This window comes from Camelus ferus, chromosome 6 (assembly GCF_009834535.1).
Source record: "Camelus ferus isolate YT-003-E chromosome 6, BCGSAC_Cfer_1.0, whole genome shotgun sequence".
Taxonomy (NCBI): domain Eukaryota; kingdom Metazoa; phylum Chordata; class Mammalia; order Artiodactyla; family Camelidae; genus Camelus; species Camelus ferus.
In genome coordinates this window covers 66,813,580-66,831,169 of record NC_045701.1, presented here as the reverse complement: position 1 = coordinate 66,831,169, position 17,590 = coordinate 66,813,580, and the positions used below count along the sequence as shown (strand labels likewise).

Sequence of the window (17,590 nt, the reverse complement as noted above, 5' to 3'; positions counted from 1 at the left end):
TGCAAACCAGCTTGCCGGAACCAAGACGCTGACATTCGAATTTCCGGGGGGAATCTAGAGTATGTAACCACGGATCGATTGCTTTTGCCTGGCGGAGGCCTATCTGGAAGGATTCTGCTCCGTGAAGCCAAAGAAAGGAGGTGAGTCCCGGATGTCCTCTTCGGAAGGGACGCTGAGCCGCTGAGATTCGGGAGTCCACGCTGGGCCTGTTTGGCTGGGCGTCGGAGCGGGTCGGAGAATTCAGTCATGTTCCCCAACGCGGCGATGCGCTCTTTGCGCAGGAACAAGACCCTTCGCTACGGAGTCCCTATGTTGGTGAGCGCTGTGAGGAAAATGTGGAAGCCGAATACTAGAAGAGGTTATAGTCAGAAATTTTCAGATTTAAAAAATATTTTGAAAGTAGAGGTGACAGAACTCAGAATGGATTAGATGTGAGATATGAATGAGAGGAGCTAAAGATGACTCCAAAGAAGCTGGCTTGAGTAGCTGTATGCAAGTATTTGACATTTACCGGGATGTGAAAGATTGATTAGCAACAGGTTGAGGCAGAAAGAGTGTTGGGGTAAAAAATCAAGAATTTTTTTCACGTTTATTTGTATATACCTGTTAACTTTTCAAATTGAGATGTCAAATAGGAAGGGCTGTCTTCAGTTCACTGCAGTGTTTCCCACTGCAAATGTACATTTGATTGTTATGTTACAGAGTCTGTTTAAATCCATGGAACTGGATGACATCACCTAGGGACTCAGTGTTGGTTATGAATAGGTAAAAGAGGTGTAAGACTGAGCCTTTTGAGATACTCCAATATGTTGAGATGGGGAAAGTGAGGAAAAATGAATAAAAGGAGACTAAGGAGGAGTTAGGAAAATCAGGGTTGTGTCCTTTGACTGAAACTAAGAGACAGAAGTTACTTTACTATACATAGAATTCTTACATATTGACATTGCAAGTATTAGTTGCTTATGTATAACATATTTTTCCTGGTTTGTTGCCTTTTGATTTTATGTCATTTTTATTTCATTTATTTTCAGGAAAGACACTTTAAATTTTTATGTGGTCAAATTTATTAGGTTTTGAAATTCATAGCCTTAAGATTTTGTTGGTATTCCAACTCTAAAATTATAAAATTTTATATTTTACAGTATATCTCTTTGTATTTCTTTAATTGGTAATATTAATAAATTGATATGAGAAGGAACGTAGAGATCAGACTTAATTTTCTCCCTCAAATTGCTAGCCTTTTACATCTTTAGGATGAGAGATTTAAGCCCATTGGATTATTCCAGGAGATGCTAAAGCAGCAATGACAATTTTAGGGCTCTTTTTAGGTTTACCACGTACTGAGAAGTGTGGCATATTTCATGAGATTCTTTTATCACTTGCTAAGAAAATGGAGAAAAATGCTCTCTAATTGGCTTATTTTGAAAAATTATGAAATTGAAAGAATTATGATCTGGAAGAAGCTAGGCCAGGATTTACTCCTGAATTTACCTAGTGTAATCATGGGCAAGTCATTTAGTTGGTTGTGCTTTTATTTCCTTATCTATTAAATGGATTTTTTTCCCTTAGTTCATAGGTCTTTTGTAAGAATCAACTAATATAATGCTTGTAATGGTGATATTTAACTCATAAGGTCAAATACAGTTATAGGGGTCCTGATTTTGGTATTTACTAATGTGCTAAAACGTTTCCCAGTGACAGTATATACTACATTTACTCTGAAAAGATGAATGATAACTCACTAGGAAAAATAAAATGTATAGGATTTTGTATAATCTCTCACTGTTGGCATTTAGATAAGTAGTATATAGGTAGACTGAATTTTGTCCTTCTATTTTAATTGTTTCCCTGTCTTGTTTCAGTTGCTGATTGTTGGAGGATCTTTTGGTCTTCGTGAGTTTTCACAAATCCGTTATGATGCTGTGAAGATTAAAGTAAGAACTGTCATGGAGTTTGACATGGGTCTGTGTCCTTGTATGTTCTGATTTAGGAGACATGTACTCAGTATACTAAGCAATCTGAGTTTCATCTTGCTTTTCAAGGCTGATATATGATCTTTGGGCTCTTTTTTAAAAAATTACTTTCCATTTATAGTAATTACAAAATATTGGCTGTATTCCCTGTGTTGTACAATACATCCTTGTGCCTGTCTTACATCCGAATAGTTTGTACCTCTCACCCCTTGACTCCTATATTGCCCACCCCCTGACTGGTAACCACTAGTTTGTTCTCTATTATCTGTGAGTCTGCTTCTTTTTGTTATATTCACGGTTTGTTGTTATTTCTTGGATTCCACATATAAGTGATATCATACAGTATTTATCTTTCTCCATCGTACTTCAGTTAGCTTAATGCCCTCCAAGTGCATCCATGTTGCTGCAAATGGCAAAATTTCCCTCCTTCTTATGGCTGAGCAGTATTCCATTGTATTTATATACTACATCTTCTTTATCCATTTGTCTGTTGATGGACACTTAGGTTGCTTCTATATCCTTGCAATTGTAAATAATGCTGCTGTGAAGATTGGGGTGCATGTATCTTTTTGAATTAGTGTTTTTGTTTTTTGGGTTTTTTTGGATATATACCTGGGAGTGGAATTGGTGGGTCATATGGTAGTTCTATTTTTAGTTTTTTGAGAAATATCCGTGCCGTTTTCCACAGTGGCTGCACCAATTTACATTCCTACCAACAGTGTACAGTGGTTCCCTTTTCTGCGTATCCTCATCAACATTTGTTATTTGTATTCTTTTTGGTGATAGCCATTCTGACAGGTGTGAGGTAATATCATGTATACTCAGTACACTAAGCAGTCTGTTTTATCTTGCTTTACCAGGCTGACATATGATCTTTGGGTTCTTTCTTATTCTTTAAAATAGCATTAATGATCTCATGGAAGTGAATCATGAAATATAAAGAATTTAGTAATCTTTCTTTATTCACTAATAGAAACTTTGCAGTCATGTTAGCTTTTCCCCACAAAATATGCTCTGATATAGTTGTTTTTGGGGTCTAGATGGGACTAAAGAACACAGGACAGTCTCACTCCATTTTATTATTCCAATTGTAAATTACCTATTTTGTAGTAATACCAATAATTTTATAAATTATATCAATATATATCTTTAGAAGCTAATACTAAAAGAAAAGAAAATTGTTTCTCATTATAAATAGTGCTACCTATCTTTTTACAGGGAACCTTTTTCTAGGTATGCCTTTGTGGTAGGACTATGGATATATTATTGTCTTTATATATATTCTTTATAGATATATTGTCTTTATTTTACAGGTGAGGAATCTGAGGTTCAGAGAGCTCAAGTAACTTGCCTAAGGTCACATGGCTATTTGGGGGTAGAACTAGGATTCTCACTTTTATGATTACATAGTTACTGTCAAATTCAGGCCTCTTGATTCAGAGGAACTCTGGTAAACTCATTCAGAAGTATGTAGTTTTTGTTTGTGGCCCACATCTGATATCTGAAGGTATTTTCTTCCCAAGTACAGTTGACCCTTGAACAACAGGGATTTGAACTGTGCTGGTTCACTGATACATGGATTTTTTTCAATAAATACTACACTACTACACAGTCTGCAGTTGTTTCAATCAACAAACGTGGAACCCGCAGATATGACAGGCTAACTGTATATTTATTGAAGAAAATCCCTGTATAAGTGGACCCTCAAAGTTCAAAATCATGTTAAGGGTGAGCTGTATTTCATTAGCAGACCTCAGCAATATCGATGGAAAGTAAAGAGTACAAAAGGCCTATTCAGTTTTTTCAGTTAATTTTATAGTTTCAGAGAGATATCAACTCTATCTAGTCTTGAAGACAGTGAGTATTAGAATAAAGACTAAGTTTAAAAGGAATATGTAGTTTCTGTGAGGGAATAGAGCAATTATCACCTGAATTTTTAAGTTCCTGTTAGCATCCCAATTATTTTATTACGGAATGTTTTTCCCTTTTGCTTTAAGATGAAAGTTGTAATAATTTGACCTTTAGAAATGGAATATCATGTATATATTTGAAAAATAATTGAACATTTGTCATGTTTTGATCATATGTTAAGATACTACAGATAAAGATTAAAGAAACCGGTTCTTATGTGTATGAAATTCATCTGTATTTTACCACTAAATTCAGAGTCAGCAAGCTTTTCCTGTAAAAAGCCAGGTAGTAACTATTTTAGGCTTTGTGTTAGAGTAGATTTGATTCATGGGCCATAGGTGCTGACCCCATGATTTTTTCACTGCTACTATATGGTATTCCACTAATTATACCATAACTTATTTATGCATTTTATTATTAGACATTTGGGTTGATTGGCAGTTTTGGCTAGTGAAAATAATGCTGCTGTGAACATTCTTGTATATTTTTCTTGTTGCACTTGTATAACTATGGCCCATGAACCAAATCTACTCTAACATCCATTTTTGTAAATGAAGTTTTATTTGAACACAGCCATGCTCATTTTTTATTTATCTATGGCTGCTTTTACGATACAACTGCAGATTTGAATGGTTGTGAGAGAGTCTGTAGCTCACAAAGCCTACAACAGTTATAGGTTATGTTCATCATACTTTATCTTTATTTGATAATTTCTAAACTGTTTTTCAGAGTGATTGAATCAATTGTAGGGGAGAAAAAAAAATTTCCCTTTACCTCTCTATGATCTTGGCCAAGATCCTCCTGTAATAAAATACAGATTAACAAGAGAAAAGCAAACAGAAGTTTAATAACATGTATACCTCCTATGGGAGATACTCAGGAAAACTGAGTAAAACTCTCCCCTCCCATCACCTTAAAAACTATCATAAGTTAAAGACAAAAGAAGGACGGGGAGGGCAGTTATGAGAGGTTACTGGGAACAGCACAGTAAACAGGGTAAGGTTGTTATATGGATTTAAGTGGATCCCTTCTCCACTGGTAAGAGTTTCTTGTGATTTAGAATCATCCTTCTTAGTACAGAAAGGGAGACACTTACAAATGGAGATTTCCTTTATAAATGTATGTGTCCCTCACAAAAGGGTAATTTCTACTGTTTTTCAGAGCTTCTATGTCTGCTGTTTCTTAAAAACAATCATCTCAAGATAATCCTTAAGCCAAGGAGGCATATTTTGGTGTGTCATTTTCTGCTCCCCTTTACAGTCTACACTCCTGCTTTAAAACAAAGGATGTTGCCCTCCATCCAGTTCTGTAGGTGCTAAGTTGTTAGCTGCTGCAGTCACTGACTTACAGTACGCACTGAAAGGAATTCAGGCTGAAGAACTCTGCCTTGGGAAAACAGACAAAACAGGCCCTTAGTTAGATAAATTTTGGGAACAAGTTTTTATGAGCCCAGATTCTTGCATCTTCCCATACTTAGAAAAGCATTAAAATCATTAACCGAGATGTCTGTTCCTCCTGAGTAGCAGTAACCTACCAAGATGTATGCTTTATTGCACATACTCCTTAGCCAAAATCATTTACTAGCCTCTCTCCCTACCACTTCAGAGCAGTTCCTCTGAGCTATCTGGGAGGCTATCTCCTGGGCTGTAGTCCTCAGTAAGACACTGAATAAACTCAATTTACAACTCTTACATTGTGTGTTTTTCTTTCTGTCGACACTGCCAACAGTTTATTGTTCCCAAGGCGCCAAATACTTGCCAGTAGTGCCAGTACTTGGCTGTTGTAGGGTTGGGGTTTTCCTTTTCTTTCTTTCTTCCTCTTTTCTTTTCTCTTTTCTTTCTTTTCTTTTTTTCTTTCTTTTCTTTCTCTTTCTTTCTCTCTTTCTTTCTTTTCATTTTTTAAAGCTGTTTTGGTGATGTGTTAGAATTGTTCCCTAATTATGTAGTGAACTTGAATTTTTCATAATGAAACTGAGTCCCCCTAAAACCAAGTTCCCTTACCGAGTTTATGATTAATCCATCTAGCTAAAATTTCTTTCCCTTTCTTGTCCCCTCTGACCTAAATCTTGAGCTAACTGAACACTAATCAACCAGAGTCAGATAACTAAAATTGCTGTTGTTGATAACATTGTTAATGTACTAAAATTGCTGTTATAGACATCTTCATTAATGTACAAACTGAGGTTGTTTATCCAGGGGAAGAAGAGCTAACAGACAACAAGCCATGGACCACCTGGCCAGAGAATCATAACCAGAAATATCCTGACTTCCCAAACTGAGATTAAGAAATATCACAAGATAATGATTAATTTCAGCCTCTTTCTTCTTCCCCTTTTAAAAAAGACCCAACTCAGAGACCAAGTTGAAGTGGATCTGAGGCTTGTCTCCCACTCCCTTTCTTGGTATTCTGCAATTAACGCTGGGTGTCAGTAGATTGGCTTTGCTGCGTGTCAGGTGAGCAGACTGAGTTTGGTTAAGTAACAGTGACTAATGAGGTCAATCACTTTCATATGTCTATTGGCCATTATTTCCTTTTTTGTATATCCTCTATTTGAGGTTTCAGGTCTTGGTTGCCCATTTTTTCCTACTGAGTTGTTGGTGTTTTTTCTTATTGTTTTGTAAGAACAATTTGCTTTCTTTGTACATGTTGGATTATAAACCTTATAGTCTTCACTTTTTTTGTGTGGGGCAGTGGGGTAGGTAATTAGGTTTATTTATTTTTTTTTCCTGGAGGTACTGGGAATTAAAACTAAGACCTCATGCATACTAAGCACATACTCTACCACTAAGCTATACCCTCCCCCCTAGTCTTCACTCTTAATGATATCTTTCAATGAACAAATTTTCTCAAGTTTAATGTAGTTTATTTTATTCCTTTTTTACTTTATGGTTACTTTTTCTTTTTGTCCTTTTAAGAAAATTGTTTTCTACTCCAAAATATAATTTTTAAAATATTATTGCTAAAAATTTTTGTTCTTGCCCTTTATATTTGGGGATACATTCCATCTGGAATTGATTTTTGCACATAATGTGAGGAATTGTGATGTGATTTATAATGAGAAATGTGTATTTGGTCTTTTTATTTTTGACACAGAGCTTCTAAAACCTGGGAATTTCCTAAATAATAAGAGCAATCAGGGTGCCTTTTGTTATGCTAATGAGGTGACTTGGAATGCCCTTGGGTAACCTAAAGAGGGGGCTCGTTGCCAGGGGAGTCAATCCTTTGACTAGAGGGTTGGAACTTTTAGTCCCACTTCCTGACCTCTGGTGGGGAGTGGGGCTAAGGTTGAATCAGTTACTGATGGTCATGATTTAATCAATCATGCCTTTGTAACAAGGCCTCTATAAAATCCAAAAGATAGGATTTGTACAGCTTCCTGGTTGGTGAACCACGTGTAGGTGCTAGGAGAATGGCACACTCAGAGAGGGCATGGAAGCTCTGCACCCTTTCTCCATGCTTTGCCCTATTTATCTCTTCTATTTGGCTATATCTGGCTTATATCCTTTTATCCAATAAAAAACAATGTTTCTCTGAATTCTGTGAGCCACTCTAGCAAATTGATCAAAACCAAGGAGGGGTTATTGGAACTGCCAATCTATAGTCAGTGAGTCAGAAGAAATGTTTTTCCTTAACATATAAGCATAGAGAATTTTCTAGTTACTATTTTTTATTGTTTTTTAAATTGACTGTGGTATAATCAAAGAAATATTTTCAATGAGTTTATTCTTTTGATTTTGTTGAGACTTGCTTTATGACCTAACATATCAGTTTGTACAAATGATATATGCTTGAAAAGAATTCACATCCTGCAGTTGTTGGGTACATACTAAAAATTTATACATCCATTTGGTCAAGTTTGTAATTTCTGTTTTTTCAAGTTTTCTGTATTATTGACTTTTAAAATCTGTCCATTCTCTTACTGAGAGAATTGTGTTAACATCTCTCATTATGACTCTTTGTCTATTTCACCATGATATTGGGTGCGTATAATTTCAGAATTATTATTTCTTCTTGAATTGGATTTTTGTTGTAATGAAGCTTTGCTTGGTGATAATGCTTTTTCTCCTTAAAGCCTATTTTGTTGGGTATTAATAAGGCTTCACTAGCTTTCTTTTTAATCTCAACCTTTCTGTAAACTCAAGTTTTATTATATTTTATATATTATATTATTTTTATATATTACTCATTAATTGCTGATTACTTATTGCCCTTCCTCCATTCTCTTTATTTTGTAGCACTGAAACCCCTAATAGACATATTTTGGATCTAGCTTTCATAATATGCTTTTTTCCCCCCATTTATCTCATCTGTTTGTGCATGATTCTAGTGGAATTCTTAAGTTTTGTTCCTAATGTACTGATTTGGTCTTAAGCTGTTTTTAGTCATTATTTAACTCTTCCACTTAACTTAATTTGGGTTTTGTTGTTGTTGGTAGTTGTTTATGAATTTTGGCAGTCACATTTTTCTTTCCTAAAGACTTTGCCACACACAGATAACAGCATCAGCTCCTGTTTACCACTGTGGAATCCTGTCTAATTTTTTCATGGATACTTCCTTGTTTCTGGTGTATGCAAAGTGTTCTTTTTTGTTTTCAAGTGCAGCATTATATTTATTAGTGTTTTTATAATGATTCTGTGTGATAACATAATTTAAGGTGGGGGTCAATAGCATAGACTCTGGAGTCAGAGGGCCAAGGTTCTAAGCCAAGTTCTGCCTCTTTGACTAGTTTTTCAAACTCCCTGTGTTCCATTATCTTTACTTTGTTCACAATAATAATGATACTTATCTCACAGGCTTTTTTTTTTTTTTTTTTGAGGATTGAAAGAGGTAATAAACATTAGAATGCCTGGCACATAACAAGTGCTCAGTTAATAGGAGCTGCTGTTAGTGGTAGTAGTGGTGGTGGTGCTGTATTAGTTATCATTGTGGAATTGGATGGATCATGGAGATCTTCCCATATTTTTGTAACCTGCCACACCATCCTAGCCATGCCTTATATAACTTTTTTAATTGAAAATTGAATCTAACATACTTAAATTACTTATGGCTGCTCTTTCTTTTCTGTAGATTGATCCTGAATTAGAAAAAAAGCTGAAAATGAATAAAATGTCATTGGAATCAGAGTATGAGGTACAGTATGTTAATGTAGCAATCTTCCTAGTCATAACTGGTTCTATCTGACTTAAGGTAAACTTAAATTATTACCAACACAGAAAAAAATTATTTACCTTAAATACATGCTGTTGGAATAACTATGTGGCCATTTGAAAAGAAAATAAAGGTGGATCTATATTTCATATACTGTGAGTAAATTCTAGGTGGATCAAGAATTTTTAAAAAAAATTTTAAAAGCTGAAAGTGCTAGGAGTAAAAAAAAGGAGATTCTTTTTTTGGTCTTGAGTAGGAAAAGCCAGAAGCTTTAAAAGTAAAGAATGAGTTCATACATAAAAATTCAAATGTTCAACCTAAAAAAAACAGTGTATATAAAGTCACTAGTTAAATGAGAAATTCTAAAAATATTATTCACCTTATCATGATGAATTAATTTATTTAAATATGAAGAGCAAATCCATATGGAAAAGTTCAATAACTCAGTAGGTCAGTAGGAACATGGGCAAAGCATGTAGTGAGTTCAGAGGCAAGGAAGTAAATATTTTTAAATGTGTGAAGAGACGCTTGACTTATAATAGGAATGTCAGTTAAAATTATAATGAGGTATCATTTTCCACATATCTGGTTAACAAAATCAAAGAGTTTAATAACACATTTTGTTATAGGACATGGTGAGGGATGATGTGCTCCATCTCGGATTGTATTTTCCTACTTCTTTTTATGTTTTGTCATTTTTGATTGAAAGGTGAACATTGTGAATAATATACGTTGAAGAGACTTGTGAAAAGTGTTGATTCTCATTTTAGCAGGCAGTTCAATTATTGTCTGATCATTTTGAGCTTGATTTTATGCTTTGTAAGGGAGCATCTGTGGAAAAGCTGTGATGTTTCCTAAACCTCTCTAACTTTATGGAACTTATTCTCCACACTGTTTCCTCAGAGGATCTTGTCAGAGATTGGACCATTTTTGCATGAAGTTGTTCTGCCAACCTTGCATCCCATCTAAGAATTGTTCTTAAATTCTCTTGAGCATACATGTCTTATGTTATCTGAGTGGAAGCCATTATTCTTTCTTAAAACCTTTTTTATAACTTTGGATCACTTCATAACTATACTTGAAAATAATTTACTCTGTTCTTGCACATTAGATTAGTAGAATTTTGTTCACCCATGTATATTTAATAGACACCTGGTAAAGCTATAAGTGAAATTTAGAGAATGGTTTCATTCACTACTTCCCCATTATTTTGTCAAAACCTGTAACTTGCTCCTTCTCAGTATATAAGCAGTATATAAGAAGGTTTTTCTGGGAGTAGACTTTCCTTTTAGTTCTAATAGAAACCCCAGCATTTGAGAACTGAAGAAACCGTGTAGACCATTTGGTTTATCCCTTTGCTTATTACTTATGAGAGAATTAGTGCCCAGTTGGCTCAAATCACATGCCCAGTGTTACATAGCTATTAGTAAAGGAGTAACACTTAGTATGTAACTGCCAAGGTAAATTTGTATCATTTCCCCTGTCTCTGGATATAAGCTATCCTGTGTTCTCTGAGTCTCTTTTTCTGTCTTGTTCACTAAATTACTCCAGAATAACCAATGCAGATGTATGAAATTTACTGTCAGAGTGATGTCAGAAGGTAAAGAAACATTTTTCTGCCCTTTTTTCCTATTTTCATTCCTGTGGTTGAGAGATACTTCACACTAACTGAAGACACAATGATCCAAACTATAGTTGAAACTAGTTTTTACTGCCTAAAAGGGCTTTGCTCGTGACAGCTATGAGGGAATATCTTTTTATTCTTAAACATGGGCTCATTTCTGAGGTGCAGAACAAATTATCTTGATCTCTCGTCCTTCTAGCAGACTCTAATAGAGTCTCCACCTTTGTTCTTTTCTTTTCGTTTGCTACCATCACCCATATTAACCCATGCTAGTCATTATTATGCTGGATCAGCCTTAGGAGTTGGACTTTTGTTTTACCAGCTTTTCCCCTTTCTTTGTGCTCTCAAACCTAAAGCATATAGACTCTTTCTATTGTAGTATTTTTATTCTGATGGGGGAAAAGGTAGGTATTAACATCAATAGCAAGCAAGAAAAATTCCAAGTCCTTAGAAATACATTTCTTTAATTACTATGCTCGACATGCAGTTGATTTATTTACTAAAATTATAATTGAGGGCCTATTGAATTCTTTCTATTCATTTATTCAGCCATGTCTTAATCAGACCCACATGGCTCCTATACTAATACATATGCTTTAATTTTCATGGCTCTATAGAAAATAAAGGATTCCACTTTTGATGACTGGAAGAATATTCGAGGACCCAGGCCTTGGGAAGATCCTGACCTCCTCCAAGGACGAAATCCAGAAATCCTTAAGACTAAGACAACTTGACAATGCTGATTCTTTATTTTTAAATAAAAATGTTATCAAGTGGAATTTCCTCTACATACTCCTAGCCAGTTGGGGGAAAAAAAATTCCAGACCCGCAGAAGCCTGGATGTGAATAATTTGGTGAAAAATACTCTTGGTAAAGAGTTAAGTATGGGTTTTTATTCTTACCAACTCTTCCATTTTCAAGTGAAAGTAATAATGTTGACCATATATATTTTCTACTGCTCAGTAAAAATATGAATACTTAAAGAGTGTCATTTATTCTACTTCCAACTACTAACACATATTTCTTTTCTACCAGCCAGTAGGGTAACATTTTGATATTTCAATCTGATTCCTAATGAGAATAGTAGGTCTGGATCCAAATTTTCACAGTAACATCAAGCAGGATTTTATGTCAAACGTATGTGAAAAATAATATTGATCAGTCGTTATTTATAATGTCTCACGTGGCATTCTAAGCAGTCTTCAAAGCATCACCTGATAATCGTATTGATACCATTAAAATGTATTAAGAAAATTGTTCCTAGTTAAAGCAAAAATCGTGTAGTAGTATTTATCCCAGGTATACAAGGCTGGTTCAGCATTCAAAAATCGGTTAATGTACTCCATCACATCAATAGGTTAAAGAAGAAAAATCATATGATCATATGAATAGATGCAGAGAAAGCATTTGACAAAATCCAAAACACATTCATGATAAAAACTCTCAGCAAACTAAGAATGGAGGGGAACTTCCTCAACCTGATAAAGGACATCTACAAAAAATCTACAGCTGACATTGTACTTAATGGTGAGAAACTGGATACTTTTTCAGTAAGATCAGGATCAATACATGTCCCCTCTCACAACTCCTATTTAACTTCATATGGAAAGTCCTGGTTAATGCAATAAGACAAAAAAATGAAATAAAAGGTTTACAGATTGAAAAGGAAGAAATAAATGACTGTTAACAGGTGACATGGAGAAAATCTTGGCGAATCAACAACAACACACAAACCTTATGGAACAAATAAATACAGCAAAGTTGCGCAATCCAAGGTTAATATACAGAAGTCAGTCACTTTCCTGTATGCCAGCAATGAACAACTGTAATTTGAAATTAAAAGCACAATTTCATTTATTAGCATAAAATACCTTTGGTATCAAGCTAATGAAATATGTATAAAATCTAAATGAGGAAAACTTCAAACCTTTTGATGAAAGAGATCAAGGAAGATCTTAATAAATGGAATGATATGCCATGTTCATGGATAGGAGGACTCAATATTAAGAGGACAGTTCTCGATTTGATATATAGAGTCAATGTAATCCCAATCAAAGTTCTGGCAAGTTATTTTGTGAATATCAACAAACATTCTTAAGTCTTATGGAAAAAATCAAATGTGATGACAATGATGGATCAAATAGAAAACATCAATAAAGTAGAAATTACAAAACAGAAACCAGTGGAAATTATGGAGTTGAAAAGCACAATGACCAAAATGAAAAATTCACTAAAGAGGCACAACAGTAGTTTTGAGTACAGAAGAAAGAATTGAGTAACATGGAAGATGAATAGATTATGAAATCTGAAACAGAGAAAGAAAAAAGATAATCTAGATAATAAAATATAACAATTATACAACGTAATATACAACTAACAACACAGTTCAATAATGCAGGCTGTATGCTCTCACCACTGCTATTCAACATTGAACTGGAGGTTTTAGCCAGGACAGTTAGGAGGGGGAAAAATAAAATAGGAAGCATCCAAATTGGAAAGGAAGAAGTAAAACTATCTCTTTTTGCAGATGACATGATCTTATATGTAGAGCATTTTAAGGCATTGACTAAAAATTATAACTAGTAGATGAGTTCAGTACTCATATGGGTGTTAGACAAAGGGGTGGCATTTGGATTTGTTAAAACTATAAACTTCAAGGGCAGAGAGTATTTTAAGTATCCTGCCTGATCTCTTGTCCTCTCTCCTCTCTCTACAACACCAAAGACAGCTGCTTTCTGAACTGACCTAATGTGGAAAGTCTTTTTCTTTGGGAGTTCTTCACAAGCTCCTGGTAAGGAACAAATATACTAATTTAAGACATTGAGCCTTTGAGAATCCATGGGAGCATTTCAGCTTAGAGTGGATTGGTTATGTTCTATCATTGTCTTTGAGTTCCCCACCCTAAGGAAAACTCAGCTTTCTCACACAAAGTGTTAGTAATCAGTGAAGATTTCATAAAGAGGGCAATGTTTACACTGTACACCAAACAACAAGTAACTCAAAAAATACCCTTACTACATTTCTCTTTCCCACAAAGTCTGTCATGGGTATCTCATTCTCTTCTCACTTGGCCATTTCCCCATGTAGGGCCCAGCCTTGATGGATCCTGTCTTTTCTCTTTCTGGATCTTCTCTTGCTCTTAAGTAATAATGCTCTCAACTCATTCCCTTCTCCCCACACCACCTCAAACTCATTACTTTCACATGCACAGCAAATTAGCTTTTCCCTAGCTCCTACAAACCAGCACACCCATCCCCAGAAGCTTATTTCTGTCATAGGGAACTCGTGAGGGATCATAGTGAGGAATGTTACATTCTATATATTAAATATATGTATATTATCTTGGGAAGATTATCTACTTGGTACCTCCGTTTCCTCATGTGGAAAATGGGAATAATAATCACAGAGACATCGTAGAGTTGATGTGAGCTAACTGATGTAAAGCTAGTTATGCCAATAACTGGCAAAGAGCAAGCACTCTACAAAGTTAATTACTATTATTAACTAGGAAAGAATTACTAGTAACAAAAATTCTTATCAGGATGTCACATCAAAAATAGTATTTTAATAGCATTGCTCAGCAGTCTATTAAATTAATAGCAATTAACCTTGTGTGAAATATCTGTCTAAATAATCTTGTCTCTTCTGCAAACAGCAAAGTTCAGTGAGAAAACATGCAAACTGATAGACCTGAATTGGAGTCTTGGCTCTGACAGTTGGTCAGATAAAAACTGTGTAATCTTAACACAAATTACAACCCACTTGCGTCTCAGTTACCTTGTCTGTGAATTGGAGTTCTGTAGTCGTTTGTGTCAGTTAACCTAGGTGAGGTATGTAAGGCACTCAGCAAAGAAACAGGCAGAGGAAACATAGGTGATCCAAGGGTGGCTGTTATTATTGACTAGTAGATGAAAAAATAAGTCTTTACAGATGATAGGTATTCTGTCCAAAATCACTGCTTCCAATAATGCCACTAAAATTTTTTTCTCTTTTTTTTCTGCCTTTTGACCCTTAAATAATGTCTAACCTGCTAGAAGTATCACCAAATGATAGAAGGAAAGTGGAAAAAGGTTTCTGAAACATTTTTCAATTTCCTCTAGATTGTGAGAGGGAGGCTAGACTTTGATGACAGAAGGGTTGAGAGCCATAACTGGTCTGTGGTGTTCCCAACAACCAGAAGTCATCCTGGTGTGGAAGAAGCTTGGAGTCACTGCCTATTAACCACTGGAGGGCGTGGTAAGACTACACAACACTGAATTTTGGGGCTCCACCTCTTGGGTAAAGTCCAGCTCTGGTGCAAGGTGTTCTCTCCACAGGGTCCCATAGTCATGAATTCTGACCAGTCCCCTCTCTGCATTCTCCCTTTGCCTGCTGTGAGACCAGAAGATTCCAGACTGGGTGAATCACCTCAGCTACCTCAGCTACTCATCCTTCTTGTGCAGAGCAGCCTCCCCAAAGAGTGGCTAATGCCTGACGCCCAACAGCCACATGGAACCCTGGATTCCACAAAGAGGAGATAGAAGACAGTAGAGATGAGAACATCTTGTGCTTTGAGGAGCTGCCAACCACCGACGTCTGAGCTGGGCTCTACACTCTGTCTTCAGCTATGTCCTACCTTCGTGCTTCATGCTCACCTCGCTCCTATTCCTCCTCAGCTCCCCTTTCCTTGCCAAGGTATGTTAACCACAAGAAACCAGGGCTCCTGTGTATCAGGTGCCTCTAGGAAGTCGTAATCAAATCTTCCTGCTGGTCCTTGAAAATGCTGTTCCACAAACATAGTGACCCACCTATAGACACACACATGCACACACTCGCGCACACCAGCCAATCTCCCGTGGTGTGTGCCTGAGTGGGAAGAGGCCACCTGGGGCAGCAGCCCTGGGAGGTAGCTCTGAGGCCTGCCCTCAGCATAAGTTACTAGTGTGTATAGTATCCCCAGTGGTGTGTTCACGCCTGTGTACTGAAGGAATGATACTCTTGCAGATCACATTTCCCTTGACCTGGGGGATCTCTTTTGGGCAAGTCAGAGTTTTCCTCAGGCATTGGGAGAACAAAATAAGAAACTCCAAACCCTACACTGGACACTGTATGGGAGAAGGCGCTTGACTTGCAGAAATTCCAGACTTTTTCAGCAAAGGCCCAGTAGAGGTTCCTTTAGGCTTATTTGGTGATTTTTTTTTTATGGTAGGGGACCTGAGCGAGCAGATTAATTCTATTGGAGTATGACCCTTATGGGAACCATTATTTTCTTCCCAAAGGTGATAAAGTCTGCATGTCTCTATTTGTGAATATAGGTGAAGATACAAGCCTCTGAGAGCAGGTACAATGTTCTTGGCATTTGTAACAATGCTAGGTGAATACATGCTGAGAGTGTTTATTGAATGAATGGATGGATGTGTGTGTACAAGGAGAAGGGGAGTGGCCATCTGCACAACAGTATCTATGACTCAACAAAAACAGACAAGTCAGGGACACATAAATGTTAGGGAGTGTGTTTGTCCCCTGGGCATGAGGCCTGGGTGAGAGAGCATATCTGGGTCTAAGTGATGTCTGTAGGCACTAGGTGTGCTGAGAGTCCAGTCTGTGACCTCAGGATTAGACTTAACTTCTTTGGGCTCTATTTCTTTATCTTCCTTAACATTAAGTGACCAGATTAGCTCTCTAGGGATTGTCCCAGACCTATGTCAAATCATAGGCCTCAAGGAGGGTATGGATTTCATTTCACCGACATGTCTTGTGGCCTTGTGACACTGTGTTCTTGTGTGTGTGTGTGTGTGTGTGTGTGTGTGTGTGTGTGTGTGTGTGTCTTGCTGGAACTTGTAATGGGCAGAAAATGAGCATTGCTACCTTGTAACCTCCAACATATCTGGCTCCACTCCCAGATCCCAAGCCGCATTTCTCCCTCTCCTCTGTTCATGAGGAATGAGAACTTGGAAAAGAGATAGAGGGTTCAATTTTGAACTGAACTGCTTGTAGCTGATGAAACAATCTTGAAATAACCTGTGAGCTATTAAATTTTTTAGCACCTGGATGGCCATTTATTTCATTTCATATCCCAGTCCATATCCTGTGAAATCAAAGTCCTGTGACCATTTATTCTTCCCTTGCCTGGGGTGGAAAATGTCCCCCTCACCCCCACCACCACAAAGTGGAGCTGGTTTCTTAAACTACATTTCATACTGCCGTTCCCAGACTGCCTGCCACCACTTATGACCGTATCTGCCCCAAATCTGTATGTAGTGTTGCTGTAACGGGTGGGTAATGAGGCACAGGGGAGGGAACTGGAAGAAGAGTACCGGCATAGAACAGTTCTTCTCTTTTGGAGACTCGTTCCTGGTACTTGACAACTCAGTTAAAGGACCGTGAGTCCTGAAGGTTTGTTGGGCAAACTCTGCCTCCTTCCTCTAATATCTGGGAGCAGGCTTAGCTGCTTCCGCTGGGTCTGTGCTCTCTAGCACGAGGACTTACAATGCCATGACGGGAGGGCATCCTCGGTGCTGAGCCAAATTACAGTTTGTTTCTCTAGAGATGAGAATTAGCCCAAGTTTAATTCCTATCTGGGTAAAATAAAAATCAGACACCCTGACTCACCATGATTCTCACTGAATTTTTTGCAGGGAATGGGCTCATCTAAGTTCACTTTGATCTCATCAGCTAATGGATATCAGATTTAAATCCAGTTTCCAGCCTCTTTGCTCCAATCAGTTCTATGGTACATTGCAATGCACAAAAATACACCTGGGTTCTAGGGATTAGGTTCCTGATAGGCATAATGGTTACAGTGTGAAAATAAGTTCTATGAAGAAAAAAAAATGCTAGGAATGAAAACATTTAGTGTGAGGCTGGTCAGGATGAGGATGACTCAAATATGGTCCCCAACTGTAGGAATTTTGCAAAGCACTTTCTGATCAGTTTTGTTCATATCACCTTATGA

General features: G+C 36.8%; 1 protein-coding gene across 2 annotated transcripts; it reads left to right on the top strand.

Moving 5' to 3' along the window:
- The first annotated feature begins 92 nt into the window (after window positions 1-92).
- Window positions 93-11,639, top strand: LOC102511231 (cytochrome c oxidase assembly protein COX16 homolog, mitochondrial). 2 transcript variants are annotated; one of them, XM_006186416.3, is made up of 4 exons: window positions 99-315; window positions 1,863-1,934; window positions 8,952-9,014; window positions 11,274-11,639. In XM_006186416.3, the coding sequence occupies exons 1-4, from the start codon at window positions 247-249 to the stop codon at window positions 11,388-11,390; spliced, it is 321 nt and encodes a 106-aa protein (XP_006186478.1). In that variant the 5' UTR covers window positions 99-246; the 3' UTR covers window positions 11,391-11,639. The 2 variants fall into 2 exon arrangements, with proteins under 2 accessions (XP_032338188.1, XP_006186478.1); XM_032482297.1 differs by lacking the exon at window positions 8,952-9,014 and having other exon boundaries at window positions 93-315.
- The last annotated feature ends 5,951 nt before the right edge of the window (window positions 11,640-17,590 follow it).

Coding starts and splice junctions, on each gene's coding strand:
- LOC102511231 (XM_006186416.3), top strand. CDS start 247: ATGTTCCCCAACGCGGCGATGCGCTCTTTGCGCAGGAACAAGACCCTT. Junction 316..1,862: donor GCTACGGAGTCCCTATGTTG/GTGAGCGCTGTG, acceptor GTCTTGTTTCAG/TTGCTGATTGTTGGAGGATC. Junction 1,935..8,951: donor ATGATGCTGTGAAGATTAAA/GTAAGAACTGTC, acceptor TCTTTTCTGTAG/ATTGATCCTGAATTAGAAAA.